General features: G+C 41.8%; 2 protein-coding genes across 3 annotated transcripts in view; one reads left to right on the top strand and one right to left on the bottom strand.

Moving 5' to 3' along the window:
* Positions 1–17,401, top strand: part of EXOC1L (exocyst complex component 1 like) — a 119,537-nt gene that overhangs the window by 56,299 nt on the left and 45,837 nt on the right. The window lies entirely within an intron of this gene.
* LOC309350573 (cGMP-dependent protein kinase egl-4-like) overlaps positions 10,145–17,401 on the bottom strand; it is a gene marked incomplete at its 5' end in the record, with an annotated part of 40,625 nt that continues 33,368 nt past the window's right edge. The window contains 4 exons of the mRNA XM_081877536.1: positions 10,145–10,721; positions 12,535–12,582; positions 13,539–13,598; positions 15,459–15,508. Of these exons, the coding sequence (XP_081733662.1) occupies positions 10,494–10,721; positions 12,535–12,582; positions 13,539–13,598; positions 15,459–15,508 (386 nt within the window). The 3' untranslated portion in view covers positions 10,145–10,493. The remainder of the gene's footprint in view (positions 10,722–12,534; positions 12,583–13,538; positions 13,599–15,458; positions 15,509–17,401) is intronic.

The raw sequence follows: 17,401 nt of genomic DNA, 5'->3' as shown, positions 1-17,401 counted from the left end.
GCAAGACGAAAAAATCTTGCGAGTTCCCGTGGTTATTTTTCACTTTTTTCGCCCTTTTCCTAAGCCGCTAAGCCGCTTATCAGCTGTTCCGCTGATAAGCCGCTTCTCAGCTGATCGCTAAAAGCCGTTAGACCGCTAATAGCGCTAAGCCGCTAAGCTGTCAATGGGCTTGCTTCGCAAGACGAAAAAACCGCTATATGAAGAGAATCGCGGAACGGATTAATTTCGTCTTGCGAGGCACCACTGTACTTGCATTTTGAGGTGCTTTCGAGCTGCTAGGTTGGCAGGAGCAGGGACTGAGCAACGGGAGCTTACCCCATCGCGGGAATTCAAACTGCCGGCCTTCTGATTGGCAAGTCCTAGGCTCTGTGGTTTAACCCACAGCACCGCCCGTGTCCCCAGCCTCTATGGTACCCTGGTCCTAAATTGTTCAGGGCTCTGTGAATTGCTACAAGGACTTTGAACCTGGCTTGGTAGCAGATGGGCAACAGTGCAGATGTTTTCAGAATGGTGTCACATGTTGTCAGCCTTGTTCCCCCATCAGCAATATAGTTGCCACATTCTGCATCAGCTGGAGCTTTCAAACCAGCCCAAGGCATAGATAGATAGATGATAGATGATAGATAGATAGATAGATAGATAGATAGATAGATAGATAGATGATAGATATAGATAGATAGATGATAGATAGATAGATGATAGATATAGATAGATAGATGATAGATAGATAGATGATAGATAGATAGATGATAGATAGATAGATAGATAGATAGAAAGATAGATAGATAGAAAGATAGATAGATAGACAGACAGATAGATAGATAGATAGATAGATAGATAGATAGATGATAGACAGATAGACAGATCCAACACCACCAGCGAGATAATCTTGTTACCACATAGTTGAAGGATGAATGTTCCTCCTTCAATAGTTTTTCTTCTGGACCATGTATCTATTTACTGATTTTAAAATTATTGCAAATCTCGAGAGTTGTTTTTTTACCATTTGGAGAAACACGGTAAAAAAAGGAATTAAGTTTGCTCTGCAAGAAGCTGTTTGTAAGGCTCAGTGGAAAAATAATAATTTTGTTCTACGTTATTATAAAATCTTCCATGGCATTTTTTTATCTTGAGAGTAACATTACTGTAGTTTCAGTGTGACTTTTCTTACTGTCCTAGTTATCAAGAGCTATGAATAAAAACTAAATCTCTTTTTCAGATCTAGAGAATATGGGGGGGGGGGTGTCTGATTTTGCCCACTCTAGTCATCATGCATTTTTCATTATGTTAAAATGTGGCTGCAGGAATAGCTTTTGGTAGTAACTTTTTTGCTTTTTAAAAAGACAAAATTATCCATGAGTAAGGACACATTACTGATTCATTGCAAAGAAAATTTGAACTTGAGCAACTTTTCTGGTCTATACCTTGGTTCTTTATTTTCTCTGGGAACAATCCACTAAAAAGCTCTCCTGTGTGATTGAATGTAAGCACTACTGTGCCCCCGAGCCAGTCCAGTTAAGTGGGACTTGTAACTTTCTAGGAGATTCACTATATGAAAACTTAGGAAATGTCAGCTTGTTATTTCTGCCTCATTACCATGTAGCTGTGTCACTCGGGGAAAGCAAACTTCAGCCTTTAAGGGCCATTGCTAAGGTAAAATAAAAAGAGACCAAAATAAAAGCAGGAATGAATAATGGTGAGTTGGATTCAGACTAACTTGGTCTCATTTAGTCCCGAAGATATCAATGGGATTAAAGTGACCTATAACTAACTTTTCACTTTGATTGTTTTCAACTAGTTCTAAATACAACCAACTCACTGAGGATATAGCTGTGTGCAAAGTTTTCTCTGCTCATCCATAAATACAGACTCCAGCTATACAGTGACCCAAGTTTACTACAGTTCTGCAGTCATTCGTGTCCCAGAGACTGTTGCATTCAAAACAATGCTTCCATGAAATAAAAAATGAAGCATGGCTTCGCTATGTAACATGTTTGTTAGTGTTGTCCTGTTGACAGATTCTAGGCCAGTTAGGGATTGCATGGTTGCTAAAGAATGTTGTTGATGCAGGGAAAACTAGGGGGAAATGACTTTGCTTACCTTAGCAGCATGTCCTTCCCCTAAATGTGGAAGGGGAGTTGCTAATTTAGACATGGTTAAAGAAGACTAAGTGTACAAGAAAGCAGCTACAGTGGCTGCGAGAGATTTATTTCCCTACTTACCCTTTCGGGGGTGGAAATGCTCTGTGATGCTTAAGAAATCAGTCTTTACAGAACTGTTGTATAAGGTGGTTTTACAGACCACGTCTACAATCTGTGAAGCTTTGCCATGTGTGATGGTTTTGCTGACCATTTCCACATTTAGGTAAACCCCCAGTCTAATGATCCTTTATGAAGAAGACAAGGGACAGGTCCAAAATAGAAGTAGAATTTAACAACTGATTATGCTTTAGTCCATATTGGTACATTCCAGACTTTAAAGGATACAACTCTCATCATCTGTGACTACTGGCCATGTTGGCTGCTGCTGCTGAGGCTTTTGAATCCAACATCTGGAGGACAACACATTGGCTTATGCTTGCTTTAGCCATAGAGCTGCTTTGGTTTATATACACTTGCTGACATTTGATCCCACTTTATCGCATGACCAAGAACTCAATCCCAGGATGGAGCTACAAAAATAGGAGCAAGCTTGGATTTTTTAGATGACTGAGATCACCAGGGACAGGGGGTAGGGTTGGCTTCAGTGTGAATAGTGGTGTTTCTTTTACATAGAATAGAGTGACTTGCCGTTCATTACTCTAGTGAAAAGCATAGAACCTAGAGAAAAAGTTGTTGTGGAGGCAAAGCTTGCCCACTACGCCTAAAACTGCCACCACAGACAACGATAACTTGGGAGATGAGAGGTGTCTTTTCACCTTCTTCTTAGAAGTAGCTCCAGAATTATAGGGAAAGGGTCCACACACTTCGAAAACCTCTCGTAATTCTCACTCACCAGAAGGCAGCTTCAGAAAGCATTATAAGCTTGCAGGTGGAAGCATATTCCTTCCTTTCTTCTCAGACTCATGACTTGTCCTATCACCATGTGATGACTGCCTCAGGCCACTGGTTGTGGGCAGCAAACTGTTAGCTACTTCATTTTTATTTTATTTATTATTTGTACTGCGAGGGAGAGGGGCACACTTATTTTGCCCCTCAGGTACCAGAATAACCTTGATGCTAAACATCTTGACTAGATCAGGGCTGTGCTTTTGCTGTTCTGCTTCAGGCAACCAAATGTCTTGGACCAGCCCTCTCAGGTTCTAGTACCACGTGGTGCGATGGTTAGAGTGTTGGACTATGATCTGGGAGACCAGCGTTTGAATCCCCACTCAGCAATGAAGTTCGCTGGGTGACCTTGGACCAACCACCATCTCCTAGCCTAACCTACCTCAGAGGGTTGTGAGCATGAAATGATGAGGAGGAGAACCATACACACCACCTTGAGCTCCTTGGAAGTTAATGATGGTATATAAATGTAATTAATAAATAGACTCCACTTCTAATTCTGCCCTTGATAGTGGGAGATGATGGATGAAGAACCCTCCAGCTCCCAATTTCTCTCCACCCAATCGATCACTGAGACCATTGTAGTTTTAAAATAAGGGATGGGAGAAAGCTTAGCTGTGTTTACAGCTTGTGGTGACAGTAAAATTTGCCCTCTATGTCTACATTACCATCTTTCCTCAACACAGCTCCCACTGAGGTGTGTTATATACAATCACTACCTCTTGATGGGCGCTTTGTGGGTTAACTAAAAATGCTCAACTGCACTTTGTTCCAAGAAGCTGTGAAGTTCCTGTCAAATTCTTGTAATGAGTCTGTAGGAAAGTACATTCTCTGTGTGTCAGAAGCTTGGTGTTTGGTATGCTGTTTTTCTTATCATTACTAACCAATTATGGAACGTTTTGCGGACTACATGACAGTAAGGTGGCACATTCAAATTGTTAGTGCCTTTGCATATTACTTTTGGCTACTACTTGCCTTTTTTTGCAAGTTGACCTAATCATAATTAATCAGAAGAGAGAATGTGGACTTCACAGAGTAATTTCATGCTTATTGTTCACTTACTTGGGGACCGCAGGCCTCAAAGATGCAAGCTTCCTGTAGGAGGCTAAGAGAATTGCTAAGGCTGGTGAAATCTCCTTTATTGAAGAGCTCCATGCTTAATTTTTAAGCATATGTGTGAGGGCTTTAACCTGATAGGTAGACATTCAGAACCCCAGGTGTGTGTGGATGAGCTATGAGCTAGAGAAATCTACATGATTTGTGTGTGGTGGTGATTTTGTTTGTTTCTTTGTTTGTTTACAAAAAAATAAGGTACTGAAATTAGGCATGCATGAACATTGCCATCATTTTTGCAGTGAAAACGGAGTCCTGATTCAACTGGAAAGCAACATTCCTGTGCTTTTTGTGGATCTTGGATGTTCTTTATCTGATTTCATGCCTTTCTTGGTTTTTATTTTCCCATCCTGGCACATACTGATGCAACTTTTTCTCCCAATTTCTGCCAGTCCGATGTAGTTTAGTGCAGCATTAGACTGTGAATAGGGAAACCAGAATTTAAAACCTACCTCAGCTACAGTATAAGGTTCCCTGGGTTACCTTGGGCTCATCGCTGTCTTAGCCAACCATATCTCACAGGGTTGCTGTAAGGATAAAGTAGAATACAACTAACAAAAAATCTTTACTATGCTCTCTTCTTCTGGGCCCAGGCTCCCTTTCTTTTCCTGCTAGGGAAATGTTGCCCATTGAATTGCTGTTTTTCAAGTGAGAATTAAATGCAGAGAGATTAGGGGGTAATAACCTTTCCAGACAGGAACCTCGGATGAAACATTGGTAGGATCTAGATCTGCACAACTTGTGATGTTCCATAGCTCATAGCCCCCATTTACAAGGGACTTAGGTAAACTTCCTGCTTTTGGTACCTGTCTGGTACCTGTCTGAGATGGAAAGCAGAGGCACAGGTAGGGAAATTGTCAAGACTTTAGAGGACTAGTACACATGGCTTGAAGGCTGCATTTGGCCTGGTGGGTTACAAATTAGGTATATTATTATTATTCATTTTATTTTTATACTGCTTTACAGTTTTAAGAAAAAAGATCTCAGAGCAGTTTACAACACATTAAATCATCAAAGAAAACAATCCAGAATGAAACATTACTGAAGAAAGTCAAATATAAAGTATACATTCAAAGCAACATAACTAACAGGAAACTAAAATATTATCTCAGTTATTTCAAAACAAAACATGACGAAAGAGGTCAGTTACAGAATGCACATCTAATGCAGCAAAGTTAACAAAAATGCACATTTAATGCAGCAAAGTTAACATAAAATATTTTAAATATTTCAGGAGAAACCTTGCAGTCAACTATAAAATTCACATTTAAAACAGCATATTTAATAAGGCCAAAAAAAAAAAAAATCATGAAGTTGCTGCCACTCCTGCCAATGGTGGTTCATGGTGGGCGGTGGCTGTGGAAGTTCAGGCTCATTAACCTGGGTTTGCACTAAGAGACAGCCCAAAATGGCCTCTGGCCTCTTCAGCAGCCTCGGCTTTTGCAGCTGGAGTCAGTCAGGGCCCCACCCTCCCTGGCCAGGTGGGAAAAGGCCTGCAAGGCAGGGAGCAGGTCCTCCAGAACTCACAGCCAAGATGGCAGCTTGACAGGATCTGAAGAACTGTTAGCAAAGAGGAGAGCCTCCTGTGTTCTCCTATATTAATAAGCTACCCTCCTATATTGATCAGCTTGGGGATTTAAACCTGGGATTAAAATTGATTTCTGTCTAAATACTCCGCCATGTCTGCATTTTGGACCAAGCAAGTCAATTCTTCATTTTGTTATTTAGTTGGAGTTCCTCTCTGTAGGGGACAGATGAAGGAAAACAGCCCTCCAGTCAAAACAGTAATATCAATTTCAGATTCATCTTCAGGTCATTTCAAGAACTATTCTCCCACTGGGCTTTTAATTTTCTTATTTTTAAAAGACAAAGTAGCCTGCAGTTTTGTAGCATCCTCACTTTCTATTGATTCCTGTTGTATCTATTGTAAAGGTACATTTAAAGTAGATTTTCTCCTCATTGTGAGTTTTTTCTTATTTCAAAATTCAGATTAGTTCTATACTGGAATTACTTTATGATGTTTAGAGGAACTTTGTGGAGCCCAGTATTAGTTTCTCTTAGTCAAATTCTTGTTTTAAAAAGTCTAACAAACTTCACGGGGGCAGATTTATCAGTCACTATTAGTCACAATTACCAAATGGAATCTCTTAATAGCAGGTGCTGGGGGATAAATGATAGGAAACGTTGTTGTTTTTTGCTTCCCAGAGGCATCTGACTGGCCACTGTTGGAAACAAAATGATGGATTTTTGAGCCAACCCAGCAGGACTCTCACTATGTTCTTACAAGTTGGGTACAGCCAACATCTTTCTTGAATGGTGCAAACACAGTTTAATTGCACAACAACTGTAAATGAACAGGAGGGAATAAAGCAGGGCTCAGCAAACTTTTTCTGCAGGGGGCCAGTCCACTGTCCCTCAGACCTTGTGGGGACCAAACTGTATTTTTTTGGGGGGGGGGGAGGGAATAATGAACGAATTCCTACGCCCCACAAATAACCCAGAGATGCATTTTAAATAAAAGCACACATTCTACTCATGTGAAAACACCAGGCAGGCCCCACAGATAATCCAGAGATGCATTTTAAATAAAAGAACACATTCTACTCATGTAAAAACACACTGATTCCCAGACCGTCTGCGGGCTGGATTTAGAAGGTGATTGGGCCAGATCCAGCCCCTGGGCCTTAGTTTGCCTACCCATGGAATAAAGGATGCCCTCAGTATCCTGTACCAAAACCCAAGGAAGCTGTTTCTAATAAGAGTCAGCGGAGGTCAGTGGAGTGGGAGAAGATGGTGATGTTGGCAATGCTGCCTTGGTGGTGGGACTGCCGTTCAAAGTTCCAGCAGTCCCATACGTCCTGCAAAAGACTGGACAGCTTTTGGATACCTTGAGACACTCTTTTTAAAAGGTGAGAGGAACTAGCCATTGAGGAGGTTTACCTGATGCCCCTTCAAGCCATTCTACAGGGTTGAGGTGAAGAGCTCTGGATGCAGGTCACCCCTTCTGAAATCATTGGAGGAGTCTAGAGAGGACCATCCTCCACCCACCCAAATCATGCTGATAAAAGAAGAACCAAAGTACATTCAAGGTGAGTGGAAACACAACCCAAGTTCTTCAGCATTTCTGCCTCCCAACCAGCATTCTTCTCTAGATCCATTCCAGTTCAGCAACATACTTGATAAAAGATAAAATTTCATCACTACACTTGCTCTTCCCTTCTGTTACTTTGCATGTAGTTTAAGGAGATATGCCTCTCCTGGTATGCCCCACAGAGGAACTTACGGTCTTCAAATAAAAACACCTTGAAGGTCCCAAGCCACAGAGAGGTTAGGCTGGCCTCAACCAGAGCCAGGGCTTTTTCGGCTGCGGCTCCAACCTGGTGGAACGCTCTGTCACAAGAGACAAGGGCCCTGCAGGACTTGACATCTTTCCGCAGGGCCTGCAAGACAGAGCTGTTCCACCTGGCCTTTTGTTAGGGCGCAGCCTGACTCCCTCCTTTGGCAATCTTTTCAAGACTTTAGCTTATGGTTGCCATTAATTTTGTTTTTAACTCATTTTTATAATGTTTTATAATGTTGTATTGTTTTAATGTTGTTAGCCGCCCTGAGCCCGGCTTCGGCTGGGGAGGGCGGGATATAAATAAAATTTATTATTATTATTATTATTATTATCTAGAGCGGATCCTGATTTTCTCCAATTTTTAAGCAATAACTGCACACAAACGTTTTAATTGAGTGCAGTATTTTTTCCCCCTAAAGTCATTTGTGCCACATTTGGCAACTGATCCTTTTCTCATTTTGTCAAAAATTATGAAGCATACTTGATAACCTCAGCGGAAATCAAGCATCTGTTTTTAACATAGGACAGATTATCTATTAGCTGGAGTGACAATATCTAAAGGGGGTTATTGGGGGCCTTTAAAATTATTATATTTGTATTTTTTTATCAAAATGCTATTTTAGGAGAGATAGAAATGGAAGGGAAATCATGAATACTGCCTCTCCAGATGGGAGATAATTGGGCACTGGAGGATGCCTCCCGGAAGCATTATACATTACGGAAACAGATTCACAACCATTTAGTATGGGCCACAACACTATGAGTCAAAGAACAACAAACTCCAGGTCTGAGTTGGGGAGCCTTGGAATAATAATAATCCCAGACCCAGGACTTCTGGGCTTTCTTTCTGGAGGAAATTCAATAACCCTGCACAAGGGAAACAGGCACTAAAACCTTCACATTACATGGGAAAGGCCAGCAAAATGTCACTCAAGTAATCAACAAATTAAAGAGTTTCTGCAAAAGAAAGGCTACAGTATATATTACAGTTTCATTATTAATTAAACTTGTTAGTTGCTTGTCACTGAAGGATCTCAAAGTGACTTACACTGCATTTATTCATAAGTATATTATACTATAGGGGACGCGGGTGGCGCTGTGGGTTAAACCACACAGCCTTGGCTTGCTGATCAGAAGGTCGGCGGTTTAATCCCCGCAACGGGTGAGCTCCCATTGCTCGGTCCCTGCTCCTGCCAACCCAGCAGTTTGAAAGCACGTCAAACTAAACCGCTTCTGGTGCAGTGGGACACCATGACAGAAGCCAGAGTGCATGGAAACACCGTTTACCTTCCTGCTGCAGCAGTACCTATTTCTCTACTCACGCTGGTATGCTTTCGAACTCCTAGGCTGGCAAGAGCTTGGACAGAGCAACAGGAGCGCACCACCTTCTGGCTGGCAAGCCCAAGAGGCTCGGTGGTTTAGACCATAGTGCCACCCGCTTCCCTATTGGCTAGTACCCCTGCATGACATTATGCATAATGAAGAAATTATCACCAAAAATTATTCTCAAAACCCTGACCAAGGTATAGTTACAGGTACTTTCAGGGGTGCTGTAGTAATCGGACACCCAGCCACTTGCCCCTCCCTCACCTGTCTTTGCTCTCCGGCCAGAGCAGGTTTCTGGAGCAAGGCTGGCAAGTCCTTTTACTTTTCAGAAACGGGACAAAATAGAACTGGTAAGGCTGCCACCACTCCCTCGTCCTAGGGTTACCTGAAGCCACAGCTCAAGGGAGCCAGCTGTGCTCCTTTGTTACCGGCTAACCCCAAACTACAAGTTGCTTCCACAAGCTTGCAGGCAGAAATTCTTTAGTAAAGCGCAACCAAGAAGTCAGGCATTGGATTCCCCTGGATAGGCACACACAATACATGAGAAAGTTTCTTTCTTAAAATTTATTTTAAAAAACATAAAGAACATGCTAATAAGCAGGCACTTCTTTTGGTAGATTACAAGTACAGAAAAAATAAAAATGTTGTTAATTATAGCTGACTACATACTCACTTCTATACTCTAAGGCAAAGTTAGGATAGTTTAGAGTCCTTCAAAGATCCGTATCCAGAGGTCTTAGAAAATCTTCAGCACAAAAGAGCAAAAGGACGAAAAGACGGCTGCTTTGGTGGACATCAACAGCCGGGCAATTTTTGCAGATTGCAGAGCGCGCGCTTTCAAACCATTCTCAAGATCTTTTATCCATAATTTGCACATGGAATCAGAAACCCCCAGGCCCAATCAGAACCCTTGATTACATTTGAATCCTCCAATGACGAGCTTGTGGGCTAATAATTCTAACTTGTGGCAGCTAAGCCAATTAAGTCTTCAGAGCCTAGATCAAGTTGTTTCCTCCCTTTCCATGGAAACTGGTGGAGCTTAGGCAGATGTACATTCCCAAGCAATCAAGAATAGATAACATTACAGAGGGTATGTTCATAGCTTTGAATGCAGGTGTTAAACCTTCAATTTAGCCCGAAAATTCCTTTCCCATAGTAATCCTCTCACACCCTTGGAGCCAACGGGCCCACGGATTAAAGCAACAGGTCGGCTCCCATAATTTTTACTGATTTCCCCCAAGGCCTCACTCTCCACTTGACCAAAGAACAGCTTCTAGGAAGGTACTAACTTTACTACAGGTGCCATGGCAGTTAAATCAACATTTGTAGTGTAAATATACACTTGTGATCCTGCATCAACCAATTGTTGTCTCTAAACTGGTAAAGCTATGGCAAGAGAAGCAAGAATTCCCATGCTAGGCTCTGTTGTCTTTCATAATCAGCAGACCTGTGCCATAGCCAGGCCATTGTACTGGGAATAGAGTATTGGCAAATCTGTTAGTTATAGCTGTGACATTTTGTCTAAATGCTGATTTTTATTAGATTTCATGTGTTTTTATTCAGATGCTGTGTGAAATGCTTTGATCATTAATTTAAGCAGAATGAAATATAATAACAAATTTTCTTAGCAATCCAGAAAACTTAGGGCTGCCCACTAAATATGCCAATTAGCCACTAATATTTGTTGAAGGTAGCCTAGCACACCTTTCAAGGTGTTGTTGAACAAGTTGCAACTTGTAGGTGCTCCATAGTTGTTGTATAATGTAGCTCTCCTGGATCATACTCTTTGTGGGGCAGCAGTTCGCCATCTCTAGAGCTATCTGCCTGGATTTAAGGGGTGCTTCCTCAAGAAAAAGTCTTTTGGGAATTAATATGCACTCGGCTCCTTCGCTGATCTGTGAAAGCAGGGAAAGCATTGCAGAATTCAGAATGAACTTCACACTTCTTCCGCAACCATACAAATAATTGGGCTGCCTTGGGCTCAGGTTCCTGGAAAAGTTACTTGTCTTTGGAACCCACCTTGCAATTTCGTGCCACTCAAGAGATTTGGGTGGTATGCAACTTCAGCTTTTCTTTTCAAAAGGGTTTTGTCTTCCCACTTGCAGAAGACTATATAAGAGTAAGACATTTCACAATGTGTAGTTGTGATACATTGGCTAGGGTTCAAAGTATAGTTACTCAACAGCATGGCTAAAACATATTCCATTAGGAAATGCACACAACTGAGGTTTGGGCTGAAATCTTTGGTATGTTCTGCTTTATTTGAATGTACTGCACAGCTTTTAATTGGATAAGGAAAGGCACAACTGTGACACTTAAGATTATGGTCTCGAGACAGTACCCCTTTCTATATTATTCTTCAGTACATTGCTTGCTCGTCATTAGTTTTCTAAAATTTATGAGACTCTGGGGGAGCAGTTACACGGTGTGCACTGTATAGATTTTATTTTGAAAAATGACAAATGTTTGATCAGTCAAATGTAAAACACAATGGGAATTCTTTATAACCGAGAAGTACAAAACAAAATGATAAGGGGTAAGGGACAGCTGGTCATTTTTAGAACAAACACTGCTGCCTGCCACAAAAATAATTTAATTCAGGAAGAAAATGGACTTCTGCTGTGAGCTAACAAGAAATGATGTGATACGGAGCAGACAAAGAAATCTAAGGCATATATTTATGATCGGCTACTGGTTTTGCCAAAAGGCTACTCAGAGAAGGAAGTGAGAAAGTGTAGGTTCAACCGCCCAATATAAATTGCTATAGTTCTGCCCACATCCTTCTCTCACTTGTAGATGGGCAGATGTGCAAGCAGGAGCACTACTCCGATGCTAGTCTTGTTATTCATAACTTAAATGTCAAATGTCCTTGTTTGCATTTCACCATTTGAGTGTTATTATGGACATCTAGAAATGTTCTCTGAAGGCCACTAAACCAAGGCAGGCTGCCTTTTCCCCTTTGAGTATTTCAGAAAAGCTTATTCATCAAGCAATATATAAATATCCAACGCTGTGTTTGCTTCACAAATTCCTACAAGAGCCATGTGTGTCCCTCCCAACTTCTGGTAAAGTGTTGAATAAATAAAATAAAATCAAAGTAGGAAATTGTAGGCTGGGGCCTCAACCCCTCAACATAAATAAAATAAAAATAATAACAACGCCCTGTCAATCAGCAAAGAACACACTGATCCTTGTGCACCTGCCCCATGCAGAGGCATCGTAACCTATTAGAAAGATATGCATCATATAGCAGCTGTATGTGATGCAACTCTGACGATACTTTATCCACACAATTTGTCATAGTGGGAGGGAAGGTGATTTGCCATTATAGGAAGGACAAGAAGATGCTTAATTATTCCCCCACCTCCTGCTTTTTCCTGAAAACATCCCTCCTTCAGCCATGTTTATCCCCACTGGGGTTCCAGTATCAAGTTTACTTTGGAAACACAGGTTTGGAAAGCAGTATTTAAAACAGAAAAGGGACATCAGGTGCTGTTTATTTCATTTGTATGTAATTTGTAATTCATGGTGTTCCACTTGTAGGAACTGGATTAAAACTTTTTGCATAGAGAGAGCTTTTTTCTGAGGATAAGACAACTGTTTCCCAGTCCTAATATTAAAAAGGTTTAAAAGCCTAAATAAAGCATATGGGGTTGGGGAGAGACAGGGCAACATGTTTTTCCTGCATTGTTCAAAATAATTCCTTACCAAACTGAGTTGAAGGTCACAGAATTTGTCCATTATTTCAGTCAATCCCTGTAATGGCAAATATACACTTTAAGACAGATGCGTTTATGCTGAAACAATTTACTTTCTTTCACATGTCAATCTTTTGGAGTTGTGCCAGCCAAATTCCCCCAGCCAACCCCTACAAAACAGTGGTGAGGAGGCTCTGGCCCATGGGAGAATTAGGCCCATGAGGCCTTGGCTTGGAAGTTGACCCAACGGGCTGCTTGGGGCAAGCCACACCCACCATTCTCACACCTGAGATCATGTGGTGTCAGATGGTGTCAGATGTGGGAAAGTTCCAAGGAAGAAGCTTCCCTTGCAGCTATAGCTTCAATTCAAGCTGCAACTGCAAATGAAGATTGGCAGTGCACACTCTTAAGTGGACTCCCATTGATTATTTTGCATCCCCAACTTGAATTCAAGCTGGGAACACAAAGGCGCTTCATTCACCTCTGTGGCTGGAGATGCAAAAGAAGAATTGCAGCTTTGCAGACACAGTTTGAGCTTTGAATAATGTCATATGACATCCTGTAACTGGCAGGTGGGCAGTGACCTTCAAGGGGTAGGTTAGGCAAATTCTGGTTCTAGCCAGGCAGGTAGCTCCAATTCCCCACCTCTGCTACACTTCAGAATTCAGGCTCCTGTCAGCCACTAAGAATGACAATTGCTCCATTTTGGTTTTCCATGTTGAGCAGATTAGCATTAAAAGAATGGCCATTCCATGTATTTCAGAAGAATTTGTACCAAGAACTGCATTAAAGTTTGCAACAAACCTTCAGCCCAAGTTCTGGAGGGCTGTTACCTTCAAAAATAAAAATGCACATTTCACAAAGTCCTCAGGTGACTATCATGGAACTAATTTTCTAAGCACATTTTTTAGTTTGTCCTGTAGCCTTTTTCTTCAGGCTTGGCCAATTGGAGCAATTTTTCAAATACACATGCTGTTTCCATCTCAACAAGGTTTGTGCCACTCAGATACTCACAAAAATATCACTTTGTTCAAGAGTCCTAATCTTTAGGAAACGGGGAGCTAATGAAGCTACCTGTTGTGAAAAGAAAAATGTGGTAAATGTCACAATGGGCTAGCAATTTACTCTTAATGGTGGAAATGTCAAGTTAAAAAAGGTTAACCACCAAGGGCTTTGCTTTGACTGGACTGAGGGAGAAGCAGAAAAGTTAACTAGAGCATAACTGAATACACTAGGGGGAAATTTGTGTTAATTTGTTTTATTTGCTGTAATTAAGAGAGAGGAAATGCCTTTGGGATAAAAGAGAGTAATAAAGCTGTATCAGTTTTCCAGGGAGGAAGATAAATGCAGTTGTAAGTAAGTCAAATTTATAATTTGTGTTCTCTGTGTTAAAAATATTAATTCTGTGCAAAACAAATCCAAATTGAATGCAAGGAAACGTAAATTGTGTGTCCTGTAAAACACAGCTTAGGCATGTTTATATACATGCCTTATTTTGTAGAACTGATTCTGCCTTTTCTGGTCACATGGAGGTTGGGGGGAGAGAACGTGAAAAAATAAAATAAAGAAAACCAGCATGCTTATTGTCCAAATGTTTGCGCTGTTAATGGGTGACTAATGTCCAGAACATACAATTAAAACGTCTGGAAATTGCCATGGCTCTAAGGGGCAGCTGTATTTTCAGAGTTCAATCAAGATGCCTGTCCAGCTTAGTGCAAAATACTGCTTCTAGACTGCTGTCAGAATATATTAGTTAGAATATATACACTGGTTCAACCTCAGAAGTCGAATGGAATCCCTTCCAGAAGTCCTTTCTGTTGCATATTGAGTCAAAGGATTTTATATCTGTATTATTATTGTCTGTATTTGCATTAGGGTAAAGTAACTGCCTTTTGGTTCCAGAGGGTACAGCTACTATTGGTTCATTTAAGCTGCTGTATTTGGATCCTCTGTCTTATTGGTTGCCTCCAAAAGGCAGGACTGTGATTGCCTGATATTGTTCCCTCCAAAATGTATCCTTTCTAGCTAGTTCCCTGTCCCTATAAATGTAGCTCTCCCCTCCTCAAGTCTCAGTCTTGTTGCTTTAATAAAGAAGTGTTACTAGAGAACTGTCTCCAGCATATTATGTCAAGAGAGCTGAAATCACAAACCCCACGTCACAACACTTTCGACTTCCAAAACATTCGGAAACCAAAGCACGGCTTCCGATTGGCTGCAGGAAGCGCTGGAAGCCAATCAGAAGCCACAGAAGCCCCATTGGATGTTTGGGTTCCAAAGAATGTTCACAAACTGGAACATTCACTTCCGGGTTTGCAGCGTTTGGCAACCAAAACATTCGACTTGCAGGGCGTTCAGGATCCAAGGTACGAGTGTGTGTGTGTGTGTGTGTGTGTGTGTATGCATGTCAATCTTTATTGGCTTTCAGTCTTTTTCTAAGAACAAAGCAAAGTATTGGTGATCAACTTTAAATGAAACAGATTGTGCCCAAGTCCAGGACATTTAAAGGAGTGTTTTCTCTTATATTATATTATCTTGACTTCTCACATAGGCTGTCTTCAGAAGCCCCACTCCACAATCACTGGTACATGATTGGTAGGAATGCAGTACAGTGGTGCCTCGGGTTACATATGCTTCAGGTTACATAGGCTTCAGGTTACAGACTCCGCTAACCCAGAAATAGTACCTCGGGTTAAGAACTTTGCTTCAGAAGGAGAACAGAAATCATGCAGCGGTGGCACAGCAGGAGGCCCCATTAGCTAAAGTGGTGCTTCAGGTTAAGAACAGTTTCAGGTTAAGAATGGACCTCCAGAACGAATTAAGTTCTTAAGCCGAGGTACCACTGTATAGGGCTTATTTCACAGATGTGGGTCCCCAAAGCACCCATATACGTATGCACACAAACTTCAAGGAAATAAAATGACTTCATTGTCCTACCTGTGGCCTTTGTTTTTCAGATGTATACCTATGTGTCATTCTCAGTGGAGCTGAGATGTCCATAAAGATGCAGCAAATTATAATAAAAGGAATAGCTTTTAAAAACATTTTAGTTTTCAGAATGCTTTAAAATATACGTATTTTTGAAACCATCACCCTACGTATCAGAATACATAATGCTTATTACATATCCAAGCTCCAGCATCATTGCCACAGATCATGTTACCACCTGGCCTTTCTTTTCCTTCTTTCTTTTAAAAAAGAAAACATGGCACTAAATTATGGCTTGCGAATTGCAGTGTGCAGGGTTCAGTTTGATGTTTGCAGAACTTGTCTTAATTATGCTTTAATTAAAAAGACAAAATAAAATCAAGCAGGAAACAGAGTTGGCTCATTCAGGTTGCATTACCATGCCAATTAGGGCAATGCGTGTAGAACTGGCTTCTTTAATAGGGGACTCTGGCCTCTAAATCATCATTCGCAATGGCTATTCTCATGTCTGTGTGCATGAATTTGATTAGTTATTATAGTAATTTGTTTGTGGTTTCAGACTAAAATACAGTTTATAAGAAAAACTCCTGCTTATCTTCAGTAAATACACTAAAACGAGATCAGAGACTGGTACAACAAACATTTATCTCCTCTGCATCTATCAACCAGTCATTCCCATACTAGAAAATAATTCTGATTTGACAGCAAGGTCACATATATATGCCATACATTTAAAAGACATGGCTTCCCTCAATGAATCCTGGAAAGTGTGGTTGCGTGGACAGGCGGAGTCCCCAGATCCCGAGCGGTCCCCCCCGTCATGTGGAATAATGACTCAAGACAACGGCTATGGGATTAAATTGGCCACAACTTTATTAAATTTCAAATGTGGGTAGACCTTGGCTCAGGCATTGGGCGTTCTCCCTCCCCAGTCCCCAGCCGGGGACCTAGGGAGCTTCACAGTTATCCAGTGTGGGGGGGGGATGGGCCGGCTCTGGAGAACATATGTTCAAGCAGAGATAGCCGCCCCCATTATGCCGCCGCCGCAGGGGAGAGCAATGACAACCTTTCGGCATACGGTCAAAGCCTCCCTTCAGAAACCCCTTTAACGGGGAACCCTGGTATCGCCGCCGCAAAGAGGAAGATGGACTAAAGGATTCCGCCCAAGGCCTGATACCGCCAAAGTTATGACGTTTTGCTACGGGAAAGGCGAAACCTGCCAATGCAGGGAAATTCCTTTCCGGACCTTTAGCAGCGCCCACATACATGTGAAGATAAGTTAACCTGCAAAAGAAGACATTAACTGAGGGTGGGTAGGGTGGGAGAAGCTCTGGAGCCAAGTGAGGATTCCCAGGTAAGATCCTCCCTCTATTGTGTGGGCAGGTAATCCCTCCCCTACCTGGCCTGGTCTCCTTGGCAACGCTTCCCCCAGGTGGGATTGGACAACTGACTGAGGTAGGCGGAGACCTCCAGGTATCCCACCTGAGGGAAGGCAAAGCCAAGCCTATGCTGATGGTTCCGCTCCAGATCTAGGGCTGCGCGCGTCCACGCAAAGGGTGCCCCCCGTTTTAAGCGGGGAGCAGTCATTGTTATAGGTTCTGGGAATCGTATATCTGTTAGGGTTAACTACTGTTCCCATGATTCTTTGGAGGAAGCCATGTGCTTTAAATGTGCCTTAAATGGATGGTGTCCTTGTTACCTAAGGGGATGCATGACACACTGATTACAGAAATCCATACGTATGAAAATCCTAGAAAAAGTTAGTAGAGCCGTACTTCGGAAGTCGAACAGAATCCATTCTGGAAGTACTTTCAACTTCCAAAACGTTCAGAAACCAAGGCATGGCTTCCAACTGCTAATCAGAACCTGAGGAACCCATGTTGGACATTTGGGTTCCAAAGAACATTCACAAACTAGAACATTCACTTCCAGGTTTGCGGCGTTGAGGAGCC

This window comes from Podarcis erhardii (assembly GCF_964252035.2).
Source record: "Podarcis erhardii genome assembly, chromosome: 9".
Lineage (NCBI taxonomy): Eukaryota > Metazoa > Chordata > Lepidosauria > Squamata > Lacertidae > Podarcis > Podarcis erhardii.
This window is presented reverse-complemented; position numbering and strand designations above follow the sequence as displayed.